The 20,965-nt window shown below is 39.8% G+C and overlaps 1 protein-coding gene across 5 annotated transcripts; it reads right to left on the bottom strand.

Moving 5' to 3' along the window:
* Positions 1-426: 426 nt before the first annotated feature.
* Positions 427-20,329, bottom strand: PROSER1 (proline and serine rich 1). 5 transcript variants are annotated; one of them, XR_014948708.1, is made up of 13 exons: positions 20,222-20,329; positions 17,992-18,057; positions 17,010-17,078; positions 16,634-16,728; positions 14,408-14,501; positions 13,784-13,894; positions 13,051-13,134; positions 11,688-11,766; positions 9,929-10,024; positions 9,762-9,806; positions 5,739-5,869; positions 4,818-4,965; positions 427-757 (listed from the first exon to the last, which is right to left on the bottom strand). XR_014948708.1 is itself a non-coding variant. In XM_015851904.3 (13 exons), exons 1-13 carry the CDS (start codon positions 20,264-20,266, stop codon positions 3,204-3,206), a joined length of 2,817 nt encoding a protein of 938 aa, XP_015707390.2. In that variant the 5' UTR covers positions 20,267-20,329; the 3' UTR covers positions 427-3,203. The 5 variants fall into 5 exon arrangements, 2 of the variants coding, with proteins under 2 accessions (XP_015707390.2, XP_015707391.2); XM_015851904.3 differs by having other exon boundaries at positions 427-3,326; positions 5,739-7,500; XM_015851905.3 differs by having other exon boundaries at positions 5,739-7,500.
* Between the last annotated feature and the right edge of the window lie 636 nt (positions 20,330-20,965).

Genomic DNA, 20,965 nt, shown 5'->3' with positions numbered 1-20,965 from the left:
TAAAATGTTATCAGCTTTCTAGAACAGAAGATCACAGAATCACACAACTGTAGGGGTTGGAAGGGACCTCTAGAGATCATCGAGGCCAACCCCCTGCAAAGCAGGCTCCCTACAGCAGAAGATGGTGAGATGACAGGAAGGTGTTGACATCGGTTGCTACTTTGCGAGACCGTGAGTAAGACAGAATCATTCAAACGGGTTCCCTCCATCTCAACCAAGAGCAGCAGACAATTGTCACAAAAGTAAGAACGCTCATATCGTGGTGAGTTACATTCCAGGCCCAGACAAGCTCACATCACTTCACTGCAAGTCAGAGGAAGAAGATGACAGAACAATTACTCCGTTTCTCTCATATTTAGTACAGCTGCAATAAAGTACTTCAACCAGTGAAACTTGTATTTGCAAACACTGTCCCAACAGATTCTCTTTGTTGTTCCAAATAAAGATTTTATTTCAAATAACATTTCACTGCACCTAACTTGGTAGTCTCTCAGCATAGCTGAAATACAGCAGTAACCAGCAACTGAACAAACAAACCATAAGCCTTGAGTCCAGCCTTGAGTCACACAGCAACAGTCCTTCCCATAGACAATCTCAGTGTATGATCTGGCATCAGGAGCAGACTTCTCCCTGGCTCTATAAACATGGTGCTCAAGTAAGTATGAAAGAGCTCAGGACGAATCAACCCCTTCAGAAATTCCATGGTTGGGTCACAGGAGTTGGCTTCAAGCTGCAATGCAGAACACTGACTTTATTCCTGAGGAGAAAAATTAATAAAAAACATCAGGAGAGACTTCTTAATGAAATGAAACTTACCTTAATCCTAACCATTGAAAAGTTCTATTTACAATGTCTTATTCAACATGATTCAGTAAAAAAAGAGAGCCCATTCTAGAGAGGAACTGTTTATAGCTTAATTCTTCTTAACTAATTTGTGTACTTGTCTGAGACTGATGATAAGCTTCTATCTGACACGACACCAGCTGTGCATGGAAGACTCTTCCCTTGGTAGAGGACATTTCCCAGTAGGTAGGCTCTACTTAAGAAGTACAGTGTTTCAGGAGAAAAACCTTTCAAATAGTAGAGATTTCACTAGTTCTCACCTGATTTAATTTGGAGCTTCGTGTTCCCTTAGGTACCCTTGAGATGTTTCAAGTTCAAATTGGAAAAAACTCACCACAAACACATAATCCACAACCACTCAAGACATGCTTCCAAAAACTAACACAGGAACTACTTCCATTTTGATAAAACTGTACATAATGGCTGATGTTTGACACCTGATTTTGACTACGAGGTGAACTAAGTTGGCTTAAGTTTTTTATTTGATTGCTTGGTTGTTAGGGAAAGCAGGGCTGAAACCAGCGATCAAACTTAGCACCTCAGTAAGGTTACAGAATGATTACTGATTCTGAACTATGCGTATATTCACATCTGCAGGATGACAGAAAATTACTTCTTGACAGGATACCTACATTTGTATTTTCTCCTTTTCTAACTGGTCTACAAATCATGCAGACCTACCCCAACACTAACCAAGTATCTAGGGCACTACTTACATTTTCTATCTACACGACACTTCATAGAGTACTTCTACTATCACTCTTCAGGAAATCTATTTTATAATTCTATAGATAATTCAGCAGCAAAAGTAGGATTGAACGTTAGGAAGTGTCTTAGTAAAAACCAGTTTATTCATCTACATTTTGAGCAAATAGGTAAATAGTCAGCAAAGCCTTTTTGCCATGACTGTAAACTTTTTATTTAAAAAAATTGCGTTAAAAACCAGTACAGGAATTTCCATTAATGTTCTAAAAAAAGTTTGTTCACATCTTAAAAGAAAATACATTAGCAACATCTCCCAGCAGAATTCATCTTTAAAAAAGTAAAACTTTAGGTGCAGAGCTTTTCTACTGCACCATGTCCTCTATGTTTTAATTTAACCACAGGATTGAATATCATTCACCTCCATTGACGCGACTGAGAGTTTACCTTAAATAGATGATATTCAATGATGTGTTACACATTGCCACAGGTACTAACATTACTAGAGGAGTGCACAACTGAATTTCACTAACAGAGCAAGACCTTTCTATATACTGCATCATAAGCCTTCCTAACCAATATAGTTAATTTAGCTATATGCCTTTAAAGTCAGGTACGTTTTCCAAGGAAAAATACTAAAAATCCCATGGTCCAAATTCTGCTCCCACTTATATTCACAGGATAACTCGTAAGCACCATGAAACTGTGATTTACAGTGAACAAAATAAAACCAGTGGGCCTGTAAATATAAGGGAAAGAAGAACTTGACACATGTCTGTAAACATTCACAAAAGTCTGCAGTCAAAAGTGCCGGATAGGCAACCTATCCGCAGTACAATTATTTCATCCACAGAGAGGTGTGAGGGCAGGGAAAATGTTATGGAGCACTATTGATGGACTTTGGAAAGATGTATTTCCAGCTAGCGAGAACATACTCCGATAAGACATAATCCACTCCTATCCAAATACAGTATCACTTCCTAGTTTTCTCCTGATTTTGACAGTGCACAATTCAGCAGCAAGCCCATGACAATAATTCAAAGTGTAGAAATACTCCCAAGCCCTCCTGATCTAGTCTCTCCTTACCATACTATTGATGCTAACAGGAGATCCTCAGCCATACTGATAGAAGGTCTGAAGAACCATAAATGGATCTTGATCTATGCACACACAGAGGTGTGCATCTCAAGACTGTCTACAGCTTTAATTATCTAATTTCATTCTAGGTCTTATTCTATAGTAACCACATATACCATACAAAACGTAACAGAAGAATAGGTGCTTATACACACAATTAAATATACTTTTCTCCCCATTTGATTTGTAAGCCAATTGCTCTATTTACACAAATATCTGTTTGAATGCTCCTGATCCTGTAAGAAACTAAACATTCCGATTTATAAACAAAAAGAGTGTCAGGGATGCTCAGCAATTTGCAGGAACAGACCCTGAATCAATAAAATGCAATCACAAATTAAGTTTGATGTCTGATACAATTGCCTGGAATCATTTTATCCTCACAGATCCCCCTCCTTCCCCAGTTCAGATCATGCTCCCACTCAAGCAGAGCGCTCTCACTAAAAGTGGAGTCAGCCTTCAAAGTGAATAGGACCAGGCTCTGTCAAGCAACCACTGAAGTCTTTAAAAATGTCTGGTATTTATTGCCATCCACTCTGGGGCAGACTTGTCTGCAATGAAAATGGTGTTCCTGGTGTTGATGGATAGTTAGCAAAACCTTCAGGCTGAGCTGTATAGTTCTCCAGAGCAGAAGCAGAATGTGCCTTCAAGGAAGAGAAGAAGTTAGGAAACAGTACAGATAAAAACAAACAAACAAAAACCTAAATCAAGCAAAATTTCAGCCACAATACCAATCCCACTCAAGCCAAAACAGCAATTACTTAAAGTATCATTTGAAGTATGCAAAGAATGAAGATGAGCAATGCTGCTGTATGCATGTGTTAAACTGCAGTGCAATTATTGCCCAGAGAGTGAGAAAGCAGCTGGATTAACAGGAAAAATGAAAAAGCATTATTGGCATTTATTTTCCAACGTTGGAAGCCACGGCTGATTTGGAAGGCATAGCTTAATCAGGAGCTGTAGCATTTCACTGACTTTAAGCCTTCTACATCTACACTGCTCGAGTATCTAAAAGTTCATTTCAGTGACTGGAACTTGTAAACGAGAAAAACATTGCTCCAAAGCAACCTCTGTATGTAGATTTCCACAGAATAATTCTTTGAGATACAAAAACACAGTTGAGATTAAGTAATTTACTTGTTTTGATACATTTCCCGTGTTATTTAAGAGGTATCTGACAGTGTTTTGCACATTAGACATACGCTCCATCTCAAAAATTCATCTGTCACAGAATATAGAAATCAGTAACTCAAGACACTTTACTGCCTGTACTTTGGATGGAAGAACAAAAGCCCTGCCAGAATTCTTAATCTGTACCTAAGTCCTTTTTAACAAAAGACAAAATAAACATCTCAATTATCAAATACAAACTCTGATGATAGCTTCAGTTAGCCTCTGCATGTTGATGACTACAACAAGCTGTTTCACAAAGGGGAGAGAAGATGAAGCTACACATTACCTAAGGCCACCTCAGGTTTATATTATAGGGAACTATTAAGACAAAGGAACAGCAACGAAGTCTATAGAATTTGCTGGAGAACACAGAGACATACATAAATACAGCAGTTTTCCACAAAAATCTTTCAGTATTAGAATGTCAAACTGGAACTGAGCACAGATTTTGCAGCTACATGATCAGCTCACTAGGTTTAAAACATAGCCTACAAAAATTTTACGTGTTTGCCTTTTCTTTTATCTTCTTATCTATTATTTAGGTTGGATATTAGGAAGAACTTCTATACAGAAAGGGTAGTTATGTACTGGAATAGGCTGCCCCAGGAGGTGGTTGAATCGCCATCCCTGGTTGTGTTTAAGAGCCGTTTGGATATGGTGCTCAGGGATATGATTTAGTGTAGGGTTTTTAGAGTTCGGGTTCTGGTTAGGCTGCGGTTGGACTTGATGATCTTCAAGGTCTTTTCCAACCTGGGTAATTCTATGATTCTTTCACTCCTCATTCTGCATAGTTTTCAAAAAGGGTTTCACTACATCCATGACTTCCAGAAGCACTGTACATTGATTATCACCCCAGACCTTCACTAAGAAATTCATCTGATTTGTTCCTTACCATTATCCTTGTAATCAGTTCTCAAGTGGGTTACAGGAAGCAGAACTGTATTAACAAATGGGCACCTTACCTGTAGCAATGCTGACTGTGCAGCCGCACTGTGCTGCAATTCCTGTAAGGAAGACTGTGCGGCACTTTGGGGAAAGCCAGGGATACCAGGGAGAGATAAAAGACCAGGAAAAACTGCATTTCCTGGTGTCTGCAGTCCAGAAGTCAAGCTGAAAGAAATCAAGATGTGGTTGTTATTAGGAACAATCACATCATATGTTTGTTAACCTATCTTTCGCTCTATATAAACTTGTATCTATACAAATGAGAAAAGCATCTCTTTTTCTAAGCTTCACAAAGGCCAGAATTTGCAAACAGAAGCCTGATCTCTACCTACCTAGAAATTATTCATGGACATACAAACCAAGACTATCTGGAACATAATGTACCTAAGAGGGAACTCAGAAGCTTCTATACCTTGGTTATGCCTACTCTACACACACAAAAACTTTATAGATAAAAGTTAATGTTTAACATTTCCTTAAAACACAGGAACATCTAGGAATGTAGTCTGCTGTTATATGAATGCATCAATGGATGCCAGTGTGGAATCCATTTGTGTACAAGCCAGGAGTTGCCATGTATTCTCATGGGGGAAATGAGATCACTCAGCACCTCACTGGATTAGCCTGTGGTAATTGGGACTACTGAGGACAATCTATTTAGTAAATACCATTTAGTTTCCCAAGACAGGTGGCAATCTGTCCTGTGCAACATGGTGTAGGGAACCTGCTTTGGCAGGGGGGTTGGACTCAATGATCTCTAGAGGTCCCTTCCAACCCCTACAATTTTGTGATTCTGTGATCTACTAGTGAACTAAGTTTACAACTTAAATGTAATTACTAACTAGGTCTGAAAATCACGTCTACGTATAAAGTAAAATCAACGTTTTGCTCAAGAGAAAAAGAAACGGTACTGAGCTCCTTCAGAAACAAAAACATACCCAGCCTGTGCAACAAGTGCAGAGTTGAAGTTTGAGCTAAAGGCCGAGGCAAACCCTGGCAGGACCGGAGCCGGAGATGGGGCTGTGGCAGCTGCCGGCAACGGTGCAACTGCTGCTACTGCAGAGGATGCCTGGAGGCCAGGGAAAGAAGGGAGAGCAGGAGTGACAGAGGGTGTGTTAGAGACAGGAAAACCAGGGAAGGATGGGTTTGATGATCCCAGAGGTCCCTGGGCAACAGAAAAAAGGGAAGGGACGGCACTGGACAAGTTAAGCGAAAAGGGTGGAGCAGAGACTGTTGCTGAGGCGGCAAGTCCTGAGAGTACGGCGGCTGTGGAATTCACATGAGGGGCAGACACAGCTGAAGCAGTAGTAGCCGGAGTAGCTAACAAAGACCCTGGGAGAGTGACAGGTGGCGTGAGTGCTGGATTACCAGTAAAAGCAAAGTTACTGGTTAGAGATGTGAAAGGAGGAAGTCCATTAAATACAGGGGCAATGGGAGCGGTGGAGCCATGTGGGGCGAGGGAAATGGAAGCCAGAGAACTGGGGTTGTTTAAAGGAGCGCTCAAAGAGGAGAGACCTGAGAGTGCTGGATTCAGGGAGCTGGGTAAACTGACTGGCACTGACGTCGCTGAGGTGTATGCACGCCCAAGCGCTGAGAGCCCTACAGTGCCATGAGAAGGGCCAGCTGAGTGAGATGGACCTTTGAAGGCTGAGAGGGTAGGACTCATGGGTTCTGTTTTGATCAGAACTTGTGGGATACTTGTAGCAACTGGGGTTGATGAGAGTTGCTGGTCAGGATTAGTAGGGCTTGTGCCATGCAAGAGGGAGGCTGATGAGCCACAGTTGACTGGCATAACTGACGGTGAAGTGGTTAAAGGTGACTGTGCAGGCAATGCTGGAGGAGTGGAACTAGAGTTGGTCACAGATGGGGATGGAAGACCTGGAAAAATGGCCAGTCCGGGTGTGGAAGAACGCTGTGAGGTGGGGGTGGCTGATGGAGTATAGCATTTGACAGAGGAAGTGGGAGGGTCAGAGCTTTGATTAGCAAGAGCAGATAAAGAAGCAAGTTCACTTGTCATAGCAGAAGGTAAAGCAGATGAATTGATTAATGAAGTGTCATTTGATGTCAGAAATCCCTTTAAAACAGACAAAATAGGGTTAGGCAAGCTAAGTGAACCTGGAATGGTGGTGGCAGGAGAATTAGCAATTGTTGAGGGAACAGGACTAGAAATTCCTTGGACACTGGGTGGCAAGGACAGAGGGAGCCCAGCAAAAACTGATGACAATGGAGTGGGATTACTAGCTGAAGCAACTGAAGAGGCTGCAGAAAAAGGGAGACCAGCAAATGGTGTAGTAGCAGATGCAAAAGCTTCACTAGGTGCAGGTGTAGCACACGGTGTGGAAGAGCCTTGTGGAGCTGGCATAGCAGAGGGTATAGAAGCCAGCCCAGAGAAAACTGCAGGGATGGGAGTAGAGGTTGCACTGTGTACAGATGTGACAGGAACACCAGGTAATGAAAGGGATTTGATGACCGTAGGGGTTGGGGTAGATGGCTGAGATGTATGGGTGGAGGAGGAGACCTGTCCCGGGAAAACGGGAAGGACAGGGGTAGACATGTTCATCCCAGAGATGAGCGGAGTTGCAGGTGCTAATGGATGGCTTATTGCCTTGACAGGTGATGGGGTAGGGACTGGAGTAGCAGCAGGTGTTGAAGGATTAGAACCATGAGGAGTAAAGAGCTGATTCGTTTGTGCAGAAAAAGCTGGAAAGAAACAAAACTGGTAAGAATACTTGAAACTGTCAGAAATGTTTGAAATCAACACAAACACATTTTATACAGCATTTCAAAAAATGAAACACAGGCAATAGTTAACATACAATGTCTGTATATAAACAATCCACACTAGAAACTACAAAAAACAAAACAAAAAGGTACATACAAACACATCACACAAGTTGTACGTTATGTAGGCTACTACTTTTCTTTAAAACACTTTGTGACATCTACCAACTCTTCATAATCTCATGCAAGACAGTTTAGATATTCAAGTATAATCTGTAAGAAAAGTTACGTGACACAGGTAAACACCTGTATCTATTGGCATTGGATCACCTGGGCTCCTCTGCATTCACTCTCACTGAAGGTCAGAATTTCCTTCAGAATCAGTTAATTCAATGTATCATGATTTCAGAGAAGTTTAGTCAACATCTGAAGAAAGCTGATTTCAGGTGCTGGTATTTTTCTTTCTTTCAAAATCAGGTCATTCTCTTCACTGTGTTTCCTTCATACTTTGATTCTAAGAAGGTACACTTTTAAATTAATGTATCACACTACAGTATTAAACTAACAATGTCACTTGACCTTATCAACAAATATTGTTAGAAGCTGGAAGTCGGGCATCTATAACTGAGGCAACCACCTGACATTAGGAATATTAATTTTTATCAACCCTATAAAGCAAGTCAAAGAGACATAAGTCAAACTGGAGGAAAACAAGGAAGCACACTGTCAGGATTTGGGCAAAAACTGAGTGTTATGAAGGCTGGCACATCAAGGGCCTTGGTATCTCTACATCTAGTACCCTGTGGAATACAGATGTAATTAATCATTCTTCTCAGAACAACCCTTCTACTTTTAATTTACTTTAAGAATGGTCAGTTCGACTGGAAGCAAATCACTGATGCAATCATCCAAACTCATCTCCCATAGGCCCAAAATAGGTTGGATTTCTCTCTCACCCAAATTCTATGCATACACTAAACCAAAAATGGAATCTTTAAAATCCTGGATCTAACTTCATGTGATAGACTCCTGTTTTATGCATTTGAAACTCTAACGTGAGAAAGGTTACAAACAAGCCATTTCTAAAATAGCCTTTTTCAAAAACCTAAACCCAGACTGCTCTATTCTGGATTCTGTATTTTCCTTTATCCTGTTTCCAAGCTGAATACTCTCCTAATGATCAGTTTTTAACCCAGCAAAGATAATCACCAGAGAAACGCAGCTGCAACAGAACTCAGAGCTGTTACTGATTTTCTCCAGCTAAGCGACTATTTGACTCCTTAAAACGTATTGATTTAACTGTATAAACTACCTTGTAAAAATACACACAAACTTAAAGGGTATAGATGTATAAAGCGATTCTTTGAAATAGCATCCTTTCTGCTCTACCATCCCCGAGCACAGAGGAGAAAAGACAAAATGTATGTATTGTTTTTTTTTTCTCCAGAAGTTTTTCCAGGAGCTAAACTTATCACAATCATGTTATCTGTTTGGGTATTTCTTAATGTGCCTGACTCAATACATAATAGATTCTCAGTTTGTATTTGTCAAAGCTATCAATGTATTATCAAAGCTCTTGTACTAGTAGCTCATCATGGGATTTATTTGTACTGTTAGTATTACTATCACCTCAGTTACCAAACCTCAGTACACCAAGTACCACACATATACAGACCAACACATGCACAACTCTCTTCTGCAAAAATAACTGAAATTTATAGCACAAGACAAAACTGCAGGTAGACATACCTGAATTTAACAGTTAAGATATTCTAGATATGGATTTCAACAAACTAGGAACAGAAAATATGTCTATTTTGCATTCCTACTCTCCCATTGCAACTAATATATGAAATTAAAATGTGAATGGATTTTGACTTTCAAAGAGAGGTCCAAGGTTTCAACAACTGCAAAAAATACTAATGAAGTGTTTCAGTACGGCACACTGCAAAGCATATTTTGATTTAACGTTTCATATGAACTCTTAAATGTATATATAGATGCTCAAAAAAATAAAACTAATGAGTTAACAAAAAAGACTGGATTATAATATTTCAACAACTGTAAGTGCCAAATGCCTGAAATGAATTTTTATAGGTTCTCAAGGGATTATCTTTCAGCTGCAATTAAATACTTGGATGCTTATGTAAATCATACTAAACAAATACATGATTTACACTTTCTGAACAATTAACAGAGTTACAATCAACATGATAAACCCCCTGCGGATCTGAATTTACCTTGATTTTGGGAAGGCTTTGCCTGGTTGGAAAGGTCTTCATTTTCTAAACAGAGAACAACAGCTGATTATTGTAAAGCAAACAGAACTCCAGCAATGAATAATCCAGTCACAACAAAGAAGGACGAGAAAATATCTTCAACACTTTTAAACCTATACGCGCTTTACCTGATACCCCTTGATTAGTAGTGTATGTTGAAGGAGCTGGTAAGCCTGGAGCTATGACATTAGCCATTGGAACTAAGCCAGCATTGTTGTAAGCACCTAAAAGAAGAAATGCAGTAAAAATCTTAGTTGCCAGAAGAAATTACATCTGAATGACCCAATGTCTTTCCTTAAAAAGAATATTATCAAGATCTTAAGACATCTCTTCACTAAAATGTCAAAGCCATTAATCGTTTGGGTTTTTGACATTATCTGCCTGAGCGACACACATTATGATGCAAGTTTTAGGAAGAGAAGATCCGTAATTATTTTTATGGCAGAACGTAGCAGAAATTGGATTTTGAATTTTTCATCTTGAAACAGCCTGGAAAAGACAGGTTTCAACTGCTTTAATTTCCACATCACTTGAAGAACTTAATGGGAGGAAAAAGTCACTGTCTGCAGCATCATTTGTTTTTTTTTCCTATTCCTAACTTAAAGGCTGATGCAGCTCCCTCCTTTACCATGAAAAGCCTTAACAAACAAAAGAGCCAAACGTATCGACGATCATGACCAGCCCTCCACTGCCAGTGAGCAAATCTAGAGAATTATGTCCCATCCCTGTGCACACCAAATTCTCAATCCATCACTCTTCAGTGTCTCCTTAAATGTAAAAAGATTTAAGTGGGACAGCAAATGATTTTTATATAAAATACTTACTGTACCAAACATGACAAAAATACTTTTTTCCCCCTTCTTTATTCTTTAGAACTGCTCTTGGGTCAGAGCAATCCAAACTATTATTGTGTACCTGTGGTATGCATTTCTGATGAACAGCATCAGAATTTAAAGCACAGGAATATACATATAATCCACAGTGGTCCCAGATGACTGCTTTAAGAATAAACAAATACAAATATGCTTCATAGGAAAAGGCTCCGCTTAATACTCAAAAAGCAGCAATTTGACACATAAAATATCCATTCTCATTTCATATTTTCTTGTGGTTCTTCTTGCAGGCTAATTCATGGTCCAAAATCAGAGAAGTAATTAACAATCGTTGTCTCTCAGAGGAAGTAGATGCTACACCAAAACATATGAGAGGCAGAAAATAAAACATCATTCCAATCTTTCTCAACATTGCTGGAATCAGATTCAATTGTTATACATCAACAACTTGACTAGGAGTAATCAGATCAAACACAATATGGCAGGTGCAATTGCTATATATCCCTTCTGAGACTGAAATCTTCATGCCTAAACTTTTATTTTAGGAAACAGTGTTCCACTGTGATGAGGAGACAATAAAATGCTTTTGCTGAGGTCAACCAAGGAAGAGGTCCCTGCTATTCAGCAAATTCCTACATATTTCCATGCAGTGTAGGGCTGAACTTGACCATATCTTAAGTTTGACGTGACAGCAACAAGTCAACAGACTTATTAAGCCAAAGTTCAAACCTTGGTAAAAGACTAAAATGAATACACGACCTCAATTGTATCTAACATACACAGTGTCTCCCACCAATGAACTATACTCTTCTCAGAACAGGACACTAAAGTTTTCTCTTAGCATGGATGTTGGAAAAATAAGTCAGTACATATTCATCTTTTTAGCAACTCTGTGTTCATGACAGAAGAGGCAGAAACCAGTACCCAGAACATGCCCAGGGAGCACAAGCCAATTTCAGATCTGATTGTGGTCAAAGAAACTGACACTTGACTTATTAATTAAAAGGCAAATGGATGGAACAACAGTATCAAGATAAAAACACAGAAGCCTTACTTGGTGCAATAGTTGCATGTGGCCGACATGGTGGGATGGGGTATGGAACAGGCTTGTGTGGATTGTAGGTTGATGGAGCCTACATAAACAAAAACATACAAGAAGAAGAAGAAGAAGAATAGCGAAAGCATTACCTAATTTTTCTCAGAAAGCTAACATTCAGAACTGCTATACTTTCACAGTGAAAATATTTATGATATCAGATTTCTCTGTAATATCCATGCTGACTGATTATATATTTCATTCTTAGGAGAATGAGACAAACATCACTAGTATAACTTTACATTTTATCATAGGATGGCTTGGATTGGAAGGAATCTGAAAGACCATTGAGTTCCAACTCCCCCACCAAGGGCAGGGACACCTTCCACTGGACCTAACTGCCCAAAGTCCAATCTAGCCTGACACAGACAATAGACATTTCCAGAGATGGGCCATCCACAGTTTTTCTGGGCAACCTGTTCCAGTGCCTTACCACCGTCACAGTAAACTATTTCATCCTAATATCTAATCAAAATCTCTCCTCTTTTAGTTTATAGTCATTATCCTCATCCTATTGCTACACTCTCTGATGGAGAGTCCTTTTCTAGTTTTCTTGTAAGGCCCCTTCAGGAACTGGAATACCTACTGAGCACAAGTGCGAAAGAGAACTCCTTCCTGCCTTGTAGATTTCATACTCTGCAGTCTTGAACTGGTTTCTCATTTTAAAGATTTAGCATACTTAAAACTAACAAATACTTCTGAGGTTACATTACACTTTAAAATAATACCACTTAGTGGGAAACATCTCATAATACAAGTGGAAATAAAACACTAGTGCAGCAATTCTAGATAGCATCAGGTTCATTGAAAGTTCATCACACGTTTAAAAAGTTTGAAATATAGATTGACTATATTGTTAAGAAACATGAATTTCCTCAATCACTTCCATAATTCACTTCTCTATGATGCAAGCATTTTTTATGTTCATGGAGGAAAACCCCAGAGACTGTAACATAAAATTGCATTTATTTGTATCTAAAAATTCCATAGTTAATGATGGAGTACTAAAACTGCTTTTAGCTTTCTCTTCTGCTACTGTAATTTAAACTTTGCTTTGAATGAGCACACACACTGTATCCACTAGAGACTCCTATTCCCCAAAGATATAATCTACAGCTTGATTCTGTTCACATTATATACAAAATTCTAGAACTCATTATCTTTATTCTTCACTCTGCTTTGTTTAAATTGCTGCTCTTCAGTCTTCTTGAAACATAACAACATTTCATATAAAAGCTGTATTAAATCTGCAGTTGGTTAGACTTTTGTTCTTAGAAGTTTCATTTACTTACTCATTTACTTACTCATTTATCACACTTACTGGTTTGGATGGGCCAAGTATACGGGCTGCTATTCCTTTTCCTTCACTAGTACATTCTTCTGTATCCTTTTTGATGGGGGTTCCCTGAAACAAAAGAAAATCAACTATTAGGGATTACTTTAGAAGTAAATCTTGCTACAGAATTTCTGGCATATCTGACTTATGTCTAAACTACATTTGAGTCTCCAAATATTTTAAAAGCAACGCATGTTTTGGGGAAAAACAAATGATGTTATAGACTTGTTAAATGCTAAACAAGAGCATTCTAATGGCTGCGTACATTACACTAGGCTTTTGTAGAGAGATGCATATCAAACAGTCCATCTGAATTCTGATCTTTGGGCATGATAACTTACACTTCCACTCCTTAAAGTGCCCACAGGAAATACTAAATACGACTGCACAAAAACTACTCTAAGATTACCAGTAGTACCATAGTGATCATATTAAGCCATCTTATGTACCAGCGAGGTTCCTTACACCTCTCCTGATTCTGCCAAACATTGCTGTAGTTTATATGAACAGTATCTTATTTTTGCAGTAATCTTTTCACAAATCAACATAGGAAGAATAAGCAAATAAAAATAATTACAGTTCACCATGGAAGTGAAATGGATGATATAATTAAAATCACTGCTTTTAACTCCACTCTTCTTTACATGTATATGAATCCTAGTTTGGTTACACTATAATGAATCCTAAATTAAGAATGGCACGAAAAGCAAATGCTTACTGGAAAAATTCCGTTTATACGGCTTGGTTTGCCCTTGGGATAAGGATTGCCAGGAATCATGCCACAGGATGATATCATTGCATGAGGTGCCTTACAACCCGTTTTTGAAGCCTGCAAAATAATCAAGAGAGGTCATTATTTGCCATCAAATTCAATGCTTTAAAGAAATGCATTAATATTTCATGACATTTAGACTGCATAAATCGATCTACGGGGAACAACTCAAAGCTTTGTCTCTGTCTTTCAGATCTTCTTGCCAAATAGCCCTTGTGAAGTTCTGCCAAAGTCCCATTTGCTTTCAGTAACTCTACTCAACCCATCTCAGCTTGTACTGAACTTAGGGTTAAGCACTTGGTGTTCTCTAAAACAAACCCAGATTGTTTCCTCAAGTACTGGTTATGTTTCTCTCCCTCTTTCTCCACATTATCCTAGGGCCTGACATAAACTTCCCTTTTCTTGCACATACACTACATAGTTCTTATCTTTCTTTGACTGTTTCTTTCATCCTTTTTTCTACCAGAAGTTCCCAGCAGTCCTCAAAGGAAATCTTGACCCCGCACTGACCATAAAGACAGAAACAATACTACATTTGACTGAATGAAAGAAACAGAGTATCTTGACTACCTGCTCAAGAATTCTTCTGCACCTTTTCTTCTCTGACATATTAATTCTGAACAGATCTTCAATGAGGCGGTAATTCTGAGCATCAACAATGTTGCTACAAATAAAGACGTTGACAAATGATTACTGTCATTCTGTACACTTACTGGAAATAACGCGCTACTGAAAAATGATCAACAATTATTTAGCCAATATCCAACAGTTCATTAATAAAGACATTAAAAGTTCAGATTGTGACATTACTACTATTACAAAAGAAAAAAACTTAGGTTTAAGTATAGACTTTATCCCTGTAAGTGAAACATGATATCAAAATCAATATGGAACAGTGGACAATGGCTAGACTTTATGGTAAAAACAACTAAGCTGACAAAATGGATTCTGAATCACAGCATTTCATTAGAAAGTTTTAATTGCCACTAACACACAATTCCCAGAACAGCAAGAAACCACCAGCTACTGAATTTGCCACTGCTGCTTACTAGGCTGATAGGTAAACAAATTTTCATCTTGTTTACTCCAGAAAAAAAATAAGCTGAAATTCCTGGCAACTCAACCCATGTTCTGCAGTGCTAAAGAAACTCCTCAAATACCTCCAGAAAGTACCTTTCTTTTCTCTTGATCCTCTTTCAAAAATGAAGACAGACACACCACAGAGATCAACAAAATCTGCACATACAGGAAGGCCAATGCCTGGTTCCACTTGCCTTGTTCAAAACCCTGACCACAACAGTGATGTCAAGTACTATGCTCCTGCCAAGATACTGGAAATACAATTTAGCCACTTAAAGGACAGCTAATCAAATGAGGAAAACATTAGAATAGACACCATTAGCAGAATGTTGAATAAAGCCATGAAAAATACCTGAAAGGCCGTATTAAAATGTGAATGATCACGCCAGTGCAGCAACAAAAGAGCCTATGAGCATCAATCACATTTCAAGAAGAAAAATGGGTTAGTTTATTACACCACTGAACTTCTTTTAGGCTACCCTATTTTGCTTTGCTCTCAAAGAAATCCGGAGAACTCATACAGCTTCTCACACCTCAACTCTAAAAGTAAGATCATGCCCATATAATCAATCTTCATTGTTTTACAGATGTTTGTATCATAAATTTATATCACTCAAAATCACAGAAACATAGAACTACTCAGGTTGGAAAAGACCTCAAAGATCATCAAGTCCAACCACAGCCTAACCATAGTACCCTAACTCTAACAACCCTCTGCTAAATCATATCTCTGAGTACCACATCCAAACAGCTCTTAAACACATCCAGGGACGGTGACTCAACCACCTCCCTGGGGAGCCTATTCCAGTGTATAACTACCCTTTCTGTAAAGAAGTGTTTCCTAACATCCAACCTAAACTTATCTTGGCTCAACTTGAGGCCATTTCCCATCATCCTGTCACCTGCCACCAGTGAGAAGAGACCTGCCCTGCTCTCACTGTAAGCACCTTTGAGATACTGGAAGACAGCAGTAAGGCCTTTTCCCCAAACTAAACAGCCCCAGCTCCCTCAGCCTCTCCTCGTAGGGCAGATATTCCAAGCCCTTCACAAGCCTCATTGCCCTTCTCTGGACCTGTTCCAGCACCTCCATGTCCTTTTTGTACTGAGGTGCCCAAAACAGAACACAGTACTCAAGGTGAGGCCTCACCAATGCCGAGTACAGGGGCAGGATGACTTCCCTAGTCCTGATAGAAGCCAGGATGACATTGGCCTTCCTGGCCACCTGGGCACACTGCTGGTACATAATCAGCTGACTCTCCATCAGCACACCAAGGTCCCTTTCCATCAGGCAGCTTTCCAGCCACACCTCCCCAAGCCTGTAGGGTTGTCTGGAGCCTGTAGAGTTGCCTACAATGTTCAAACTAACTCTAAGCTACTAAGTTCATACACAAGGCAGACAACAATGCAAAAGACAATAAAACAGAACATTTCATATAAAGAATCCCCTAAACCAGGCAGAGGAGCTCTAATATAAACAACTGTAAAAGGTTGATCTATAAATATACTGGATAAGAAGCAGTTTTCCAGCAGGCAGAAGCAGCATACAGAAGACTCAGGTGAACTACAGATTTGAGCATTTCTTCTTTTGAAGTCCCACCAACAGCAGATATGTGCTTCACCTTAACTTCTTCTAGAAATACATTAAGCTTTACATATTCAAACATTAGTAAAAAGAGCAAATACAACTTAAGGACATACAACATGAGTGATACTTACGAAGCCAAGATTTCAAGGGCGATGAGTTTATCTTTACTGAATGTGAAACAGTTGAGAATATTAACCATTTTTGATGCTGGGACTGCCACTATTTTCTGACAAGCAAGCAAAAAAGAAAAGAGCATATATAAAATAACACAATTATTTTAAATTGAGAATTTAATAACAGTAATGCATTGTGTACTTCAGTAATTGATTAATATTCTTTCCCTCTCGTTGAGAAGGAGATTGTTTGTGCATTCACACTATGAGTCCACAGAAAGAGAGGTGAAGAGGATACACATACAATTAAAGGGTAGCTGCAAATGCACACATCACACATTTAAGATGAGATTAAATGAGAGAAAATATTTCTCCTTATTACACAAGAACTTACATGTTGCAAAGCCTTTATTGCCTTGAGCTGTGGTTCAGCCCAGGAGAAGTATCTCAGTAACTCAACAACCTGCATCAGAAAGAACATCGATTAATCTTTTGTGTATATTCAATAACAGTGCTAAGAGCATCACTATGTTCTTTACATTCAGAGTACAGTGTTGTACAGCTAAATATACAAGTCTGTCTGTGATGTTAGGTTACCTCAGTGTCCATCAATACCTAACGCCCTTTTCACATCCAAACAGGCTCCTAACTATTCCTATATTACAAAGGGAAGAGTTTCTATTAAAGTGTTTAAAATAGACATATATTCCTCACTATGTATTTTTATATATGCACAATTCCCACAGTATGTAGGAAGCAGAAAACCAAACAGAAAAGTGCAAACAGGACCAAAAACCATAGAATCATTTAAGTTAGAAGGGACCTTTAAAGGTCATCCAGTCCAACTCCCCTGCAGTGACCAGGAACATCCACAGGTAGATCAGGTGCTCAGAGCCTCATCCAGCCTGACACTGAATGTCTCTACCATACCTCTGGGCAACCCATGCCAATGCTTCACCACCCCTACTGTAAAGCACTTGTTCCAGTCTAAATCTCTCCTCTTTTAGTTTGAAACCATTTCCCCTAGTCCTGTCACAGCACAGCCTGTTAAAGAGTCTGTCCCCTTCCTTCTTACAGCCCCCCTTTAGATACTGAAGGGCTGCTCTCAGCTTTCCCCAGAGCCTTCTCTTCTCCAGGCTGCACAGTCCCAGCTCTTTCAGCCTGTCCTCATAGGAGGGGAGATCCATCCCTTGGAGGACAGCAGTTCTATACTTAAAAATTTAGAAAACCAATGCAAAATTATGCCACATTCCATGATTATTTTCCCCAATTTCCCTCATGCAAGAGGAGCTAAAACATAATGGGTCTGATAACACCAAAGAATGAATAGACAAAACCAACAGCTCCCATTAAGTCTGTAACCGTGTTGACTTTACCTGTTCACTGGAGAAGTATCCATGAACATATTCAATAGCTTTTAATTTGTATTCAGTCAATACAGCCTACAAGATACATAAAAAGAAAAAAGACACATAAGTAGCCCCCCAAAAATTAGAATAACAGCACAGTCATGTGAGACAAACCTACTAATCTAAAAAATACATCCGACCTTGCAAAATGACATTTGTATCATTAACTGCAACATTTCTAAGTGACACTATTCTCCTTAACTAAGGGAACAATGAAAAGCAGAGAGAGGTCATTGAAATTTTCTCTTTAAAAGATACTTTTTTTTGTTGTTTATTTCATTTCACGTTGTTTTGGTTTGAAGCTGTATGGAAAAAAATGCAGCATTCATTCTTATTTTTGCCACTAAGGTTTACTTCAACATTACGTTAAAGATAATGTAGATTGTTATTCATACAATCTCTCTGTACACTCCCTATAAAATAATGAGCTGAGTATCTTAAGTGAATTTATGTAGAGTGGGACACAAGGCTGCAACATACAGAATGAAGCTCATTTTCTCATTTCTCATAGTCCTAAGACATAGTCCTCCCACACAGACAGAAGTGAAGGTCTTTGTCACTGCAGTCTGCCTGTAGGAGCACAGGTGCACAGAACCCACTTGCATTCTGTTCAAGGCAAACTCCCATATTTCTTTATGAGGCTGAGACTATCAGAAATGGTGAACTCAGAGGGGAAATGTACTTCTCTCTTCATTCTGCCTTTGTTTTCTTTCCCTTCCTTCTTTTCTCATATTTGTATGTGTGTAGGGCAGGGGGGACAATCACACAAAACTGGTATGTTATACAGCAAATAAACTGACAATCAATAACTACATGATAAGAAAACAAATAAAAAAGCATTACCCTGTTTCACTGTGTGTAAGATATTTTATTCCTTGTAGTTAGGCATAAATATGCATGGGGAAAGATGGCACTTAAGCTTCACATTAAGAGGTTTAAATAATTTGTTCCTGCTAATTGTAGGAGTGAAAACGGAAGGTAAAACACAATTGACTCGTGAGTCACGTAATAAAGAAGGTTCTTCCACATGAAGTTTCAACAAAGCAACAAAGAAACAGCTGAAGGTTACAGTGAAGCAGCACTGAAGCATTAATACAGCACAGCACTGATCCTTAGATGAGCAGGAAATCCAGTTTACAGGAATACAGGCAGATAGCATCAGGATGCTTGACATCCTATGCCAAAAACCCTTTTGTCTGCAGTATTTAGTAATCACAGAATATATCCTGGAGGGCTGCAATGCAGATGTAACACTTGAAACATTGCTCCTTTCTGCCATCAATTGTCAGAAACTAAGTCTTTCCCATCCAAGCTGTGCCCTGATTTTGTCCCCATATTTCCCATGACAATCCTTAGGTTAAGAGGCAAATCTACATCCTGGAATTATCGTGTCATATCCTTAGCTGGTTATACAGCATATGTATATACACATATATGCCCAATATCCAACCTGCATTATGAAGAGAAGTTTACGGGAGTGACCTTGTATAAAAAAAGACCACAGGTGCCACTGGGGCTTTGATGCAAAAGGAGTTTGTACCCCAGTATCACCCAAAAGAATAACTCCAACCATGGCCACTGCTGCATCTCAAGCAGGAGCTGCATTCTCTAGTACCATAACACACTAAGCAAACGATCCCTTTTAGACAGCCCCTCATAAGGACAACACCTCATGAATACCCTTCCTTTCCACACTACATCAGCTTTAGCATGACATCTATCAGCTCCCTGATGTTTCCTCACCTCTGCTTAAGATGAAACTAGTTACCAACTATTTACCCAGGCTTGAACTTCCCACACAAGGCAGGACCCACACTTCCATTCATCTCTCAGCGATTCTAAAGGATTCTTCTGCTTTTCTTCCTATCTCTATTTCCATTTCCATTAGTAAGGAACTGCCCCAGCCACCCATCTTCAGCTTCCCTTTGAAAAGCAGAGCTATGTGCAGAAGGAAACCTTAGCATCTGCCAGGGTACATGAGGGCAGGTCTGTATCTCTGTCTTTCACACCAAGCAAGTCTTTTGCCCAACACTGGATGATCCAACATGCTGGATTATGGTTTTCCAAGCTGAGCTATAATTTAGTCTTTATTTAAGCCTCAAATGATGATTACAGTACGTGAATTAACACGGAATATTCCTCGAGAGAAGCATTCTACCACCGGGTGGTTAAATTAACATGCAAAACGAGAAGTTACCTTTCTAATTTCATCCAGCACGGTTTCAAATGATTTCTTATCCATCTTTATTAGCTCACTCAGTGTAGGTACTTGAACAGAAGGAAAAACAACCGCAAAAAAAAAAAATAATAATAATAAAGAGAAAAATACAAAAATATAGATCAAAGCCTTCGACGGGTCTTTATGCAGATAAAAACATGCAAGTTTAAAACAAAAGGTTAAAATAAGCAGCTTAAGACGATGCTGTCGGCTCTCAGTACTGCCTGAAGACAAAGGCAGCGCTCCGGGCGCTGCTCGCTGCTCCACCACAACCCGCACCCGGTCTCTCCACAGCCCGGGGCCGCTCGCAGCGCTGCGGGAGGAGGTGAACAGAGCAGGGACGGGCAGGGAGGAGGCCGAGGTAGCGAGAGGAGGACGGCACAAGGGCCGCTCCCCTCAACACGCGGCTCCGAGGCCCGCGTCCTCCTGCACAGCGCTGCCAGCCGCCATGGCCGCACCGGCTGCGCTTCAGCAGCTGAGGGGGCTGAACGCGGCCGGGCGCTTTAAAGCGAGACTCGGTGGGGGCAGGAGAAAGGAACCGGGCGAGGCAAAGCCAAAAGAAACTGCACAGCCCGCACTGCCCGCTCCGCAAATCCTGCCCATGCGCCGGGCGCACGGCTAGAACGTCACAGAGCAGGCTGAAGGCCCACGTCCCATCTTGGTGGGCAACGACAGCGCCTGAATAAAATGGGGGAGCTGAGAGGCAGGCTTGAAGCTTTTCCA

Source organism: Coturnix japonica, chromosome 1, assembly GCF_054131305.1.
Source record: "Coturnix japonica strain WE chromosome 1, WE-NBRP24, whole genome shotgun sequence".
In the NCBI taxonomy this organism is placed as follows: domain Eukaryota; kingdom Metazoa; phylum Chordata; class Aves; order Galliformes; family Phasianidae; genus Coturnix; species Coturnix japonica.
This window is presented reverse-complemented; position numbering and strand designations above follow the sequence as displayed.